This window comes from Dendrobates tinctorius, unplaced genomic scaffold (assembly GCF_039654945.1).
Source record: "Dendrobates tinctorius isolate UK_male_01 unplaced genomic scaffold, ASM3965494v1 ptg000026l, whole genome shotgun sequence".
Lineage (NCBI taxonomy): Eukaryota > Metazoa > Chordata > Amphibia > Anura > Dendrobatidae > Dendrobates > Dendrobates tinctorius.
The window spans coordinates 19,849,824-19,862,500 of record NW_027361694.1 but is presented as its reverse complement, the minus strand read 5'-3'; the positions used below and the strand labels follow the sequence as shown (position 1 = coordinate 19,862,500).

The 12,677-nt window shown below is 41.2% G+C and overlaps 1 protein-coding gene across 3 annotated transcripts in view; it reads right to left on the bottom strand.

Moving 5' to 3' along the window:
• The window catches only part of UGGT2 (UDP-glucose glycoprotein glucosyltransferase 2), a 548,948-nt gene that overhangs the window by 383,776 nt on the left and 152,495 nt on the right, over positions 1-12,677 (bottom strand). For all 3 annotated transcript variants that reach the window (XM_073569568.1, XM_073569567.1, XM_073569569.1), the window contains exon 9: positions 12,523-12,622. In XM_073569568.1, the coding sequence (XP_073425669.1) occupies positions 12,523-12,622 (100 nt within the window). The remainder of the gene's footprint in view (positions 1-12,522; positions 12,623-12,677) is intronic.

Genomic DNA, 12,677 nt, shown 5'->3' with positions numbered 1-12,677 from the left:
CGAGCATTAGGAATTGCTCGGTTCGAATAACAAGCATCCAACCATTTTTCATGCTCGCTCATCCCTAGTGGTGATTCAAAAGTTTATATTTACATTTTTTTCCTTTTTAACTTTTTTATTCTCCTTTGAGAATTTGAAACGGAGATCATGTGATTGTTTACACTATTCACTGAAATAGATATAGGGAAAACTGTGGTCTCCCATGAAGCATATCCTGTGACCAAGCTTCACAGGAATACCAATATGTTAGACACTGAGGCCTTCAGCAGATCGATCGGTACCCCGCGTATAACGCTGCACGGCCCAATGGAAGCTTGTGTGTGGGTGCGCACTGACAACTACACCGTTTAAACTTCAGCTTGATAGCAGCATTTAAATTGCTAACGCTAACAACTGGAGCTCAGCTCTAGCCACTGCGACATCTTGTGAAGGGAGTTCAACTACAAGGTCTATTCCAAACTGTGACCCCAGTTCTGACGTCCATGTACACAATTTTGCTTTAAGGGACTATCCTCCACTTTAATATTGATCACCTATGAATAGGATAGGGAAGCAATATTGCATGGTTTGGGGTGGCACATGTAGGACCCAGCCTCTTAGCTGTTTGGCGTGCCAGCAAAGGCTGGTTGTAAATGGATGTAGTAGCCACTGACAGTTACTATTTGATTATGCTAACAAAAACAGGGTGGTAGAAAATGTAATAGGTCTATTAAACCTGATGACACTGTTGTACTTAGAAATCCATGTCAGAACGCCTGTATAAGGCTGGTTTCACATTTGCGCTTTTGTGCGCAGCGCATCGTGCGCACCCATGCGCATTCGCACTGCGCACCTATGTTTAACATGACGTGCGCATGGTCTTGCGCACACTTGCGTTTTCGTGCGCATGCGTTTTTTTGTCTTTTGCGCCAGGCGCGCCAGACGCAACATGTTGCATTTTTTGGTGCGCCCTGTCTCGGCAAAAAAACGCATGCGCACACTTGCGCACGGAATGCGCAAAAACAAGACATTGAAGTCTATGGGAACGCATGCGTGCGCATGGTCTTGCGCACGGTTGCGTTTTTTTGCGCATGCGTTTTTGAGTGAAACAAGTCTAGAATGTTCTCTAGACAATGGAAAAAATGTCACACCTAAAAACGCATGTGCATAAAAAAACGCAAACGCATGCAAAAACGCATGTAAAACGCAAGCAACGCTGCGTTTTGACGCATCAGCGTGCGCATGACGTAAAAAAACGCGCTTTTGTTTTGCGTTCTTTGCGTTTTTTATACGCACGATGCGCTGCGCAAAAAAACACTAATGTGAAACTAGCCTAACACATACTTAAATTAGTATTTAAAGAGAACAGCTAAAGAGTGAAAGAGTTTGCTCCGAAACTTGGATCCATGAACTTCATGTTGTCGAAAATACAAATGTTTAGGAATTTTAGACTTGCCACAAACCTTCTAAACTACCACACAATCGAGATAATCTAACCATTATTATTACCCTGTCCCCCAGGCTGAACCTGTATTTGGGCACTCAGCACTACGGCCTATTTAACCCTCAGTACTTACTAGCCATTATGTGTTGATTGCATTTTTCTTTCCACTAATGAATCTCGATCAATTTTCCTGATGTCTAGAGGAACTAAGAAAAAAAATTTAAACTTTTAAAAATGGTCTTGACCAACCATTCCATAGTAGATTCCGCTAATCTAGCACCGTAAACCATTCGGGGCCTAGATGAAAATTCATACCCTTCTTTGACCCCATATTTACAGGAGACATATTTATCTGGCGAGAACCATCAGGATGCCCTTAAAGTTGATTCTCACCCCACCCACTACGTTCCTTTATCACCAGCTCAACTAGAGCACTGGGGAGATTGTTTTCCTAGCCAGATTTAGTGCAATGATACAAGCTGAAGTAGCCAAAGATACAAGTGCTTCTCACAAAATTAGAATATCAAAAAGTTAATTTATTTCAGTTCTTCATGACAAAAAGTGAAACTTCTATTATATAGAGTAATTACAAAACAGAGTAATCTATTTCAAATGTTCATTTCTGTTAATGTTGATGATTATGGCTTACAGCCAATGAAAACCCAAAAGTCATTATCTCAGTAAATAAGAATACTTTATAACACCAGCTTGAAAAATTATTTTAAAATCCAAAACGTTGGCCTACTGAAATGTATGTTCAGTAAATCCACTCAATACTTGGTCGGGTCTCTTTTGGCATCAATTACTGCATCAATGCGGCGTGGCATGGAGGCGATCAGCCTGTGGCACTGCTGAGGTGTCATGGAAGCCCAGGTTGCTTTGATAGTAGCCTTCAAGCTTGTCTGCATTGTTCAGTCTGATGTCTCATCTTCCTCTTGACAATATTACATAAATTCTCTAAGGGTTAAGGTCAGGTGAGCTTGCTGGCCAATCAATCACAGTGACACTTATTTTTAAACCAGGTATTGTTACTTTTGGCAGTGTGGACAGGTGCCAAGTCCTGCTGGAGAATGAAATTTCCATCTCCAAAAAGCTTGTCGGCAGAGGGAAGCATGAAGTGCTCTAAAATTTCCTGGTAGATGGCTGCGCTGACTTTGGTCTTGATATAACACAGTGAACCTACACCAGCTGATGACATGGCTCTTCAAACAATCACTGTTTGTGGAAACTACACACTAGACCTCAAGCAGCTTGGATTGTGTGCCTCTCCACTCTTCCTCCAGACTCTGGGACCTTGATTTCCAAATGAAATGCAAAATTTACATTCATCTGAAAACAACACCTTGGACCACTGAGCAACAGTCCAATTCTTTATCTCCTAGGCCCAGGTAAGACACTTCTGGCGCTGTATTGGTCAGGAGTGGCTTGACACAAGGAATGCAACACTTGTAGCCCACGTCCTGGATACGTCAGTGTTTGGTGGCTCTTGAAGCAATGACTCCAGTAGCAGTCCACTCCTTGTGAATCTCCCACAAATTTTTGAATGGCCTTTTCTTAATCCTTTAAAAGGTTGCGGTTAAACTGGTTGCTTATGTACCTTTTTCTACCACACTTTTTCCTTCCACTCAACACTCTGAACAGCCAGCTTCTTTAGCCACCTTTTGTGGCATACTCTCCTTGTGGAGTGTCAATGACAGCCTACTGGACATCTGCTAAGTCAGCAGTATTCCCCATGACACTGGAGCCTACTGAAACAGACTAAGGGACCTTTTCAAACATTTAGGAAGCCTTTGGAGGTGTTGTTAATTAACCTAAATTTACAGATAATGGCTTGGGTTTTCATTGGCTGTAAGCCATAATTATCAACAAACAGAAATAAACACTTAAAATAGATCACTGTTTGTAATGACTATATACAGTGGGGAGAAAAAAAAGTATTTAGTCAGCCACCAATTGTGCAAGTTCTCCCACTTAAAAAGATGAGAGGCCTGTAATTGACATCATAAGTAGACCACAACTATGAGAGTCAAAATGAGAAAACAAATCCAGAAAATCACCTTGTCTGATCTGGCAAGATTTATTTTGCAAATTATGGTGGAAAATAAGTATTTGGTCGTTAACAAAAGTTCATTTCAATATTTTGTTATATATCCTGTGTTGGCAATGACATAGGTCAAACGTTTTCTGTAATTCTTCACAAGTTTGGCATACACTGTTGGTGGTATGTTGGCCCATTCCTCCATGCAGATCTCCTCTAGAGCAGTGATGTTTTGGGCCTGTCGCAGGGCAACACACACTGTCAAATCCCTCCAAAGGTTTTCTATGGGGTTGAGTAGACTGTCTAGGCCACTCCAGGACCTTCATATGCTTTTTACGAAGCCACTCCATTGCCCTGACGGTGTGTTTGGGATCATTATGCTGAAAGACCAATTCACTTTCGTCTTCAATGCCCTTGCTGATGGAAGGAGGTTTGCACTCAAAATCTCACGATACATGGCCCCATTCATTCTTTCATGTACACGGATCAGTTGTCCTGGTCCCTTTCCAGAGAAACAGCCCCAAAGCATGATGTTGCCACCCCCAAGCTTCACAGTAGGTAAGGTGTTCTTTGAATGCAACTCAGAATTCTCTCTCCTCCAAACACGACAAGTTTTGTTTCTACCAAACAGTTCTACTTTGGTTTCATCAGACCATATGACATTCTCCCAATACTCTTCTGGTTAATCCAAATGCTCTCTAGCAAACTTCAGATGGGCCCGGACATGTACTGGCTTAAGCAGGGGGAAAGTCTGGCACTGCAGGATCTGAGTTCCTGGCGGTGTAGTGTTACTGATGGCAACCTTTGTTACAGTGGTCCCAGCTCTATGCAGGCCATTCACTAGGTCCCCCCGTGTGGTTCTGTGATTTTTGCTCACCATTCTTGCGATCATTTTGACCCCACATTGTAAGATCTTGCATGGAGCCCCAGATCAAGGAAGATCATCAGTGGTCTTGTATGACTTCCATTTTCTTATTATTGCTCCCACAGTTGATTTCATCACACCAAGCTGCTTGCCTATTGCAGATTCAGTCTTGCCAGCCTGGGGTAGGGCTACAATTTTGATTCTGGTGTCCTTCGACAGCTCTATTGTCTTCAACATAGTGGAGTTTGGAGTGTGACTGTTTGAGGTTGTGGACAGGTGTCTTTTTTACTGATCAGATCAAACAGGTGCCAATACTACAGATTATGAGTGGAGGACAAAGGAGCCTCTTGAAGTTACAGGTTTGTCAAAGCCAGAAATCTTGCATGTTTTTAGGTGACAAAATACTCATTTTCCACCATAATTTGCAAACTAAATCTTGCCAAATCAGACAAGGTGATTTTCTGGATTTTTTTTCTCATTTTGACTCATAGTTGTTGTCTACTTATGATGTCAATTACAGGCCTCATCTTTTTAGGTGGGAGAATTGCACAATTGGTGGCAGACTAAATACTTTTGTTCCACACGAATATTAGTTTTTTTTTGTACACTGTGTTCCAAATTATGCAAAAAATATTTCCTCATATTTTCTCTAAATTACCTATATGAATTGCAGTCAGTTATTTTCCAGTCATCTAATATTCTAGTATAATTGCAATGTTTTTGAACAAACTGCCTATGAAAACACTATATTTTTAAAAATAATGCACAGCAGAGTTTTCAACCTTTTTATTTTGAACAAAAAAATGGTCAATTGTGAAATTATAAGCATTATCAGCTTATTACAAAATGAAATCAAACAGTTTTCAAGTCAAAACTTTATTCTAGGTGATGTTACATTTGCACATAGGACCCCTTGTTCGAAAGAAGCTTCTGAACTCTCTCGTCCATTGAATGTCAGTTTTTGGATGGTTTGTGCTTCAACTGTTTTGCATGTGGACAGAATACCATCCCAGAGCTGTTGCTTAGATGTGAACTGCGTCTCACCATCATAGACACTCCTTTTGATGATGCTCCAGAGGTTCTCAATGGGGTTGAGGTCAGGGGAAGATGGTGGCCTCACCATAAGTTTGTCCTCTTTTATGCCCATAGCAGCCAGAGATGCAGATGTGTTATTTGCAGCATGAGACGGTGCATTATCATGCATGAAAATGATCTTGCTGCGGAAAGCACGGTTCTTCCTCTTGAACCATGGCAGGAAGTGCTGTTTTAGAAACTCCACAGATTATGGGAGTTCATCTTTACCCCTTCAGGGATCCTAAAGGGGCCAACAATCTCTCTCCCCATGATTCCAGCCCAAAACATTACTCCACCTCCTCCTTGTTGGCGCCTTAGCCGTGTTTTCATGGGGTGTCCATCAACCAGCCATCCTCCACTCCATCCATCTGGACCATCGAGTGTTGCACGGCACTCATCAGTGAACAAAACAGTTTGGAAGTCAGTCTTCATGTATTGTTTGGCCCACTGGAGCCGTTTCTGCTTGTGTTCAGTGGATAGAGGTGGTCGACAGGATGGCTTACGCACAGCTGCAAACCTCTGAAGAACCCTGCATCTTGTTGTTCGGGGGACGCTGGAGGCACCAGCAGCTTCAAAAACTTGTCTGCTGCTATGACAAGGCATTTTTGTAGCTGCTCTTAACTTGACGCAGTTGCCTGTTGGAAAGAGTCCTCAATTTTTCCTTAGCACGCACACGTGTGTGCTGGGAATCAGCTACATACTTCTTGATTGTGCGATGATCACGATGAAGTGTCTTGGCAATGTTGATTGTAGTAATGCCTTGACCTAAATACTCCACAATTTGTTGCTTCTCAGCAGCCGACACATCCTTTTTCTTTCCCATTTTGGCAAAAAATGTAGGCTGCTTAATAATGTGGAACAGCCTTCTTAAGTAGTCTTGCCTTTATTTGGACACACCTGCCAAACTAATTTGCACAGGTATCTGCAATTGCTTTCAGTGATATAAAGAGCCCTGACACACATCACCATGAATGAGTTTAAATGACAAATAAAAAAATTCTAACCCTATCACGCCTAAACTCTTTTTGCATAATAATTTGGAACACAGTTTATTCAAGAACTGCAATAAATGTACGGTACTTTATCATATTCTAATTTAGTGAGACGCACTTGTACTACTCATATTGATGCCTCCCTGAAAAAAATTTCCGGAGTTTGGCCAAAGAATTGATGATGTTGAACAAAGTCAATGAGATAGTGTCTAGAGTTTATGAAAACACCAGTATAATCCTAACTAAATGAAATCTTACTAACAATTGAGGACCATGAAAATAGGTAGAAGGTTAAGCTGTAGTATCCGCAAGGGGCCTGAAATAGACGGGGCTCAGATAGAAGAGGGATGTTGCCAAATTTAGACCTTCGGAAAGGCTTTGATTCTGTCTCATGGTTATACCTACAATATATCCTGGAGCGTATGGACTTTGGCTTTACTTTCCTTACAGGGAACCTATAAAAATGAAGTCATATCTGCAGGCAGTCTATTACAGAACTGGGAGCACTGTCTGAATTGATATATAGTTTTGTGAGAAAAGATTAAGTATTACCCATGTTTTAATCACATACTTCTGCTCTTTCTGGGATTTTCCATCCAGGGAATGAACCCATCAGTGATTGTATAACTGTGCGTACAGAGAAAACTGTCACAGAAAGCAATCAGTGATAGAACCACCCACTAGACAAAAAAAAAAAAAAAAAAATCAGAAAGATCAGGAGGTTTTAATGATTAATATACCAAATCTTTTCTGAAAAATAGATATTAATCAGTTATTCTTCCTCTGCGCTACCACATGTTGCATGCATATTGGACTGTATTTTCATGGTGACAGATTCCCTTTTATCTCCAAGTACTTTATGTAAACCATCTAGCCCAGGTGTATGTGCGCGAGTTTGAATCTGATCTTATCTAAATCTGCAAAGGCACTATCCCACCACTTTTCGCCTGGCAATGGAACCTCTAATCCATTCTAATGACTGAGGTATAACCAATGGCAAAGAGTAACAAATGTGCCCTATTTGCTGACAAAGTCCTTCTCTTAATCACTCCCCATTTACATAACTCTGCAATATATTCAAAATCTTAGGCTGGTTTACAAGCCATTGATCTATTTACCCCCACAGTTAAATTACTCCAACTCAATTTTGACTTCTTCATAGCTTTCCCATCAGGTGAATTAAGATCATCGATAGTAGGATAGTTATCTTATCTGATTCTGTTATTAAAGGTACTGTAACACTTAGCGATGTACCAGCGATCCCGACCAGCGATATGACGCTGTCAGGATCGCTGGTACATCGCTAAGTGGTCGCTGGTGAGCTGCCACACAGGCAGATCTCACCAGCGACATCGCTGGGGACGGGAGTCGCTACTTGCCTGTCACACTAGGCGATCCTGCGTCCTCCCGCCCGGCTCCACGACGCACGATCACCGATAACCAGCGGGGGAGCGGGTTGTAGGTAAGTATCAGACACAGCGATATCGCTAGCAATATCGCTATAACGTCACTAGTTATAGCGATATTGCTAGCGATATCGCTTAGTGTGACAGTACCTTAAGAGTCCGACTGAAGACCTTCAACTGTGGTCTGTTTGCCAGATTTCATGGCTATGTAGGATAGCTTCAGTGAAAAATTTTTTTTTACCAACTATACTTGTTTCGAACCCTCCCAATCCCGGTCATAAAAACTAAACTTTCCTATTTACAGTCCCAAATTCTTTTATGGATTTGGAAAGGCACTGTAAGGAGATTTACCCAGTACTCTTTCACACCGAAACCTACGGGGACAAATGGGAAAATAACTAATGGAACTAACAAGCAGAGCAATTAGCCTAACTGAGTTCCATTTAAACCCAGCACTCACTGCTATGATGAGTTTATATGGAATCCACAGCTGCCCCTAATCACAACCTCCAGGAACTCTTCTAGTTAAGTGCACCCTCCAGACCTCTAATATTCTTGCTCCTGTTGTGCCCCTCTTTAGTGCTGCTATAGAAGCGCAGGGCAAAAACTTGTTGCTTTAGATCTCTCCACAGCCCTACTGTCGCGATAGTGAACATAGATTTTCCCTCAGGTAAAATTCCAAGCAAATTCAGACATGAACAAATAAAGGTCTTTTGCAGAACGACTTAGTATTACATCTCAAGTCCATTCTATAACTTATAAAAAAAATTCTACTTAATGTCACTACGCCCCCTGAGGAAGAAATGAGGAAACGTGCGTTGGGGTGAGGGAAAAACGCCACTGGCACTCTGCACTTTAGTTGGACCCGAACGAACCTACTTTTGGTTTAGGTAATTACATTTTGCGATCTCTTTATGTCCAAGCTTAGCAGGAAACAGCAGAAGTAAAATTTTGTGTAGTTACGGTAATTGGTGCAACAGCACTTACACTCTGCTTGATTAGTGCAGACATTCAGTGCAATAGTACTTACACTCTGCATGTTAAGCACTCTATAGAGATCCTATGTATATATTATCTACAGCAGGTGATTTCATGCGATTATTCTGTTTATAGAAGACAATTTGAATTTATTTTTACAGTGATTCATGTTGTCACTTAAAATAGGTCCTTGGAAGATGCCCAATATGGGGATATATTATTTTAATTTTTTCTTGAATTGTGTAAATGATATTGTGTAAATATATCCTTATCCTGGTTATATCTATACTGGATGGTCCACTCCTTCATTTGCAAATGTACATATAGGCAATGTGGTGACTGTATTCCCCCTAATTTTTGAGGCACCTTATATATGATTTTGTTGCTAATTGGTTACTTAACTTTTTAGTATGTATTAATAAAAAAATATTTTTAAACGAAACCAATTGTTTCATGGTTCATGCTATGTGATTTGGACAGTGTTCATTGTCTGGATTCACATTTATTGATTTGATGTTTGGAACCATATGATATTTTAAGGACTTCCTATACTGATATTCCTTAATGTCACTGGTGTCAAATATTTCATTTCCTTCACTCATAAATGGGCCCATGAAAATCTTAGGCTGGGTTCACATAGCGTTATGCAGTCCGTTTAATGGATTGCGTTACACCGCAGCATTAACGCGTCCCTTAACGCTGCCACACACTGCCATTACCGAGCACATCAGTACTGAGCACATCACTAAGGCATGTCATAAGCGGCATGCGTTAGCGATGTGCCGTCATTCTGTGACGGACCCTCGGACGCAGTCTGCAGCGTACGGGGGTCCGTCACTGCTAGCGCAGATGGAGAGGCTGCGCTAGCGTGATCGCGTTAGGGAATAGCGCTAATGCAGTCCGTCAACGTTATGCGTTAATGCAGTCCGTTCAACGCTATGGGAACCTGGCCTTTTTGAGAAAATATTGGGACATACCTTTTTTCACTGGTTATAGTGAACTGGGAACAATTTCTACTCAGTATAATTCATTTGCTTCACTCTATCAAACTTTGCTATATGCTTAAATATGGGAGGAGGCCTTGGAAAATCCTTGTCCGTTAGGGTATGGCAAGATATGGCTAACGCAACTGCTAAACTCTATTAATACAGCATTGACAGTTTCTTACTATAAGCCATCATGATATAGTACCCGACACCCCAGAGACTGGCTTGGATTTTCTCTTGGTCTTCCCCCTGGTTTAGTGGCTGAGGAAGTGAAATAACATTAATTTAATGTATGGTGGTCCAATTCACAAGGTATAAAGATACTAGATCTGTTACCATCACTTTATACAATCAGTTACTTACATTTCTTCGATCCATTCCCCTTGGGAGGTTTGTTAAACACACCAATACTCAGTGCCTCGAAACATACCGTATTTAAAAACGGACATTCACGTTTCTTGCGGCTAGGACAACTATTGCAGTTGGTCTATTTTAATCAGCCTTGATTGAGCGAAATTGCGACTCACATGGATCATTTGCCTTTTCTTGGCAAAATCAGGTCTGCCTATTTCTGGTTACTTTGTGACTTCTCGTCTCCAATTCCTATACTTTTCTCCGTCTCTGGTTTTGGGCTTAATCCCAGGAGTTCTAATCTTAGGGCATTGTTTGGGCAAGTTAAATTACTTTTGATCAAGTATTCTTAAGGCCCCTTTACATTTAGCGATGCACCAGCGATCCCGACCACGATAGGACCCGGTCAGGATCGCTGGTACATCGCTGAATGGTCGCTAGTGAGCTGCCACACATGCAGATCTCACCAGCGATGCTCGGCGGTCGTACTTACCTTAAAGACGAAGCGATGACCGCCATCTTCCGCCCGCGTCCATAGCTTGCTCGTCGGCGCCAGCAGGAAGCCGATGACGATGAGAAATGGACATGGACGATCTCACGCGATCAGCGATAGCCAGTGGGGGAGCCGGTCGGAGGCAAGTATCACATGTAGCGATATCGCTGCTGCGTCACAAAATCGGTGACGCTTTAGTGATATCGCTATGTGTAAAGCGATAAAATGACCACTTATGTTTTTCTGTAAGGTTGTTATATTATCCTGAGACCGATAATCATCTCTTCTTCTTTCCTCTCATATGTTCTTGTGTTATGGTAACTATTAATTAATGCCAAAGGAATGTATACATTATACTTCATTTTACATCTAACGAGCAATCTTACCTATTATATAGTTATATAATTTTATTCTAAATGTCTTAGTAAATACTTAGAGCTCGAGTTCTATTTATTTTCTGCCATCCCACCAACCCAGCCTGGCAGCTGCAGCTTCTACCGAGCAGTCTGAGACTTCAGCAGCAGGAGGGAAGACTGACATCGGGGAATGTGTCCGTATGCCTGCATTATCAGGTCAGGTAATATATGCAGTTTGTAGTGTTAAAAATGGTGATAGCACTGACTTCTTGCATTCACTACTTGCTCAATGGACTGTAATGACATGCAAGCTCAGTAGCCTGCAGAATTTTGAATGCAACCACAGAGGAGAAAGACTATAAATTCTTTTTTGACCATGTATCCTAAAAACAACTGAATACATTTGTACATTATATTTAGATATAAACTGTAAGACCGTGTACAATGTACATGTATACAACAATTTCATAAAATGGCAGCCGTTTTATCGTCTAGCAACTCCCTTCTATTGGCCAGAGGGGAAAAATATTTTAAAGAGCAAGGAAGCAGTCTTTTAAAGTCACTTTTAAAAATGATATACAAACTATAACAACATATTTACTATTTTTTAGGTACGTGGAAGCAAGAGAAGGCCATGGATTAGCATGCATAAATGAGACTTCTCAATTAAATCATTACACATCAGTGAATAATAGTAGCGTTACATTGCTAGTCTCTCTCTGAGCAGTCGAGGGTATACATTTTCACAATGTAGTAAATCTAAAAGTGGATAAGAAAATAACATTGTGAACAACCCAATCAACTAATGACAATGCTTAAAAGGGTATTACCATCTCCAAGATCCCATCCCAATATGTAGCAGGTGTAATAATAGCAAATCTGTCCAATTAGAAATGTATTATAGTTTTTCTGATTGACTATCTCTTTCCTCATTTGCAGGCATTGCAGGACCTTAGGTATCCATGGTTACTACATCTAGCTAACTGTCTCTATAGCAGTAGTCGTAACCATGGATACCTAAGGTCCTGCAGTGCCTGGACATGAGGAAAGAGTCAAAGCGAATCAGAAAAACTATACTATATTTCTAAGGCCAGGGGGCCCCAAGATCCAAACGTAGCGCTGCAGTCTATTGAATGCGGGTAAATCCGCATGTGTTCACTGAACCATGCATATTTACCGCATCCAATACATTCTATTGATGTAACTTCTCTTGCAGAGGCTAGCATCTCTGCAAGAGAAATTGACATGCTGTGGTCTGGAAAGACGCACCCCGAAAGTCAGTATCCGTGGATGCATAGTGGACATGGTATTTCTTGAAATCCATCTACTATGCTGTAACAGCTGGCCGCTGCATAAATACGCAGTGTCAAATCTGCAGCAATTCCTCATCGTGGGCACATACCCTAACTGGAGGTATTGGCTTATAATATTACACCTACTACATATTGGAATAGAATCTTGAAGAGGAGAAAACCCCCTTTAAGTATTTTCAAAGCTCTGTTTCTACAAGTCCTCATCGCCATAGTCTGATCACTGGAAACATGCCTTTTTCTGGTTTACCTGGCTTTTATAGGAAAATTCTGGCTCATGTCTCTCAAAACCTTCAATGCGTCGTAACCAGGAACGGAAAAAACTTTTGAGGCCGCTTGAAAGCTGAGATCTTGAAAATAAAAGGGAGAGTAAAAAAAATGTGCAGCTGAATAAACGTTTCAAAA